At 36.5% G+C, this 1,668-nt stretch overlaps 1 protein-coding gene across 1 annotated transcript; it reads left to right on the top strand.

Annotated features, from left to right (window-relative positions):
• Nucleotides 1-259: 259 nt before the first annotated feature.
• Nucleotides 260-1,183, top strand: LOC308678806 (olfactory receptor 5V1-like; the record flags this gene model as incomplete). The annotated part of the gene is made up of 1 exon (XM_081346039.1): nucleotides 260-1,183. The coding sequence occupies one exon, from the start codon at nucleotides 260-262 to the stop codon at nucleotides 1,181-1,183; it is 924 nt and encodes a 307-aa protein (XP_081202165.1).
• Between the last annotated feature and the right edge of the window lie 485 nt (nucleotides 1,184-1,668).

Consider the following 1,668-nt stretch of genomic DNA (forward strand, 5'->3'; position numbering starts at 1 on the left):
GCAGGGGATAATCCAGTTTTAGAAACTTACTTGATTGAATTAATGACTTAAGGAATACAAATTAAAAATACATAACTCAAATTATTTGTGTGTTTTATGCAAAATAATGCTCATTTCTCTTGAAAAGATTACACTGAAAGCACATCTATGTCATATTTCATCATTTATACTGCTTTTAATTTCATGTATATAATATTTAGCCTTACCAAAAATGGATGTTCTTATTCTCTATAGGAATAGGTCTTATTTTCATTGAGACATGGTGGTACAAAATGAAACTGAACTGACTGAGTTTATCATACTTGGCTTTAGAAACCTGCAGAAGATCCATCTTTTGCTCTTCACTGGGTTCTTCATCATTTATCTCTTCACGGTGGTGTGGAATACCTTCATTATCCTAATGACATTAATTGACCAGAAACTACAAACTCCTATGTATTTCTTCCTTGGGAACCTCTCCTTTCTGGATATTTGCTATACAAGCACCACTATCCCTCAGATGCTGGCCCATTTACTCTCAGAGAAAAATAGCATTTCCTATATAGGTTGTGCACTTCAGGCATATTTCTTTTTTTCTTTTGTGGGCATTGAATGCCTGCTGCTTGCAGTAATGGCTTTTGATCGCTATGTTGCCATTTGCAATCCTCTACGCTACTCATTGATTATTAGCAAAGAAATTTGTCTCCAACTGGCTACATCCTGCTGGGCTGGGGGTTTACTCAACTCAATAGTACATACCACCTTTGCCTTCCAGTTACCATTTTGTGGCAATAACCACCTGGATGCTTTTTATTGTGATATTGCTCCACTACTGAGATTATCATGTGGAGACACTTCTCTTAACCAAGTTCTTTTGCTCTCCATTGGCTTTTTCATAGCTTGGACTCCTTTGGTATGCATCCTTCTATCATATAGTTATATCATTTCAACTATCTTAAGTATACACTCTTCAGAAGGCAGGGAAAAAGCCTTTTCCACCTGTTCCTCCCATCTCACAGTGGTCCTTTTATATTATGGAAGTGCCCTTTTCACTTACTCAAGGTCAAATAACAATCATTCTTCAAATCAAGCTAAACTTATTCCAGTAATATATAGTATTTTAACCCCACTTTTAAATCCCATCATATATACCTTGCGCAATAAAGATGTAATGAATGCCTGGAGAAATGCAATTAAAAAATGATAAAACATTTTTTCTTAAAACCTAATTATTTTCAAGATTGTCTTTCCAATTGAAATTAATGGTAAAATATGCAGATTCTGTTGTATATATGTGTTTCAATGTACACTGGTTTTCCCAACATTTACAGCAATGTGTTTATTTATTGTGTAACTTGATGGCTCATCTTAAATAATGACACTTTAGTTCATAAAAACTTTTGCACAGCTAGCCTATTCAAACTTTTTTGCTTTTCCTCACACATATGACTCACACCCTGGACGGTATCTCTTTACTCTCCTACCATCCGGTAGGAGATATAGGAATATAGCTAGCCGTACCAACAGGCTGAAAAATAGCTTTTATCCGTGGGCTGTTAGGCTTTTAAATGGGACATAATCTTATGCAGAATTGACTTGGGAGGCCGGTGTGTGGTGTAGTTGGTTCACATAGTGTGGTGGGATGGAGGGTTTGTTGTCACTGTGTGTTGGGGGGAGAGAGCATGGGGG

Source organism: Vipera berus (genome assembly GCF_964194415.1).
Source record: "Vipera berus genome assembly, chromosome: Z".
Lineage (NCBI taxonomy): Eukaryota > Metazoa > Chordata > Lepidosauria > Squamata > Viperidae > Vipera > Vipera berus.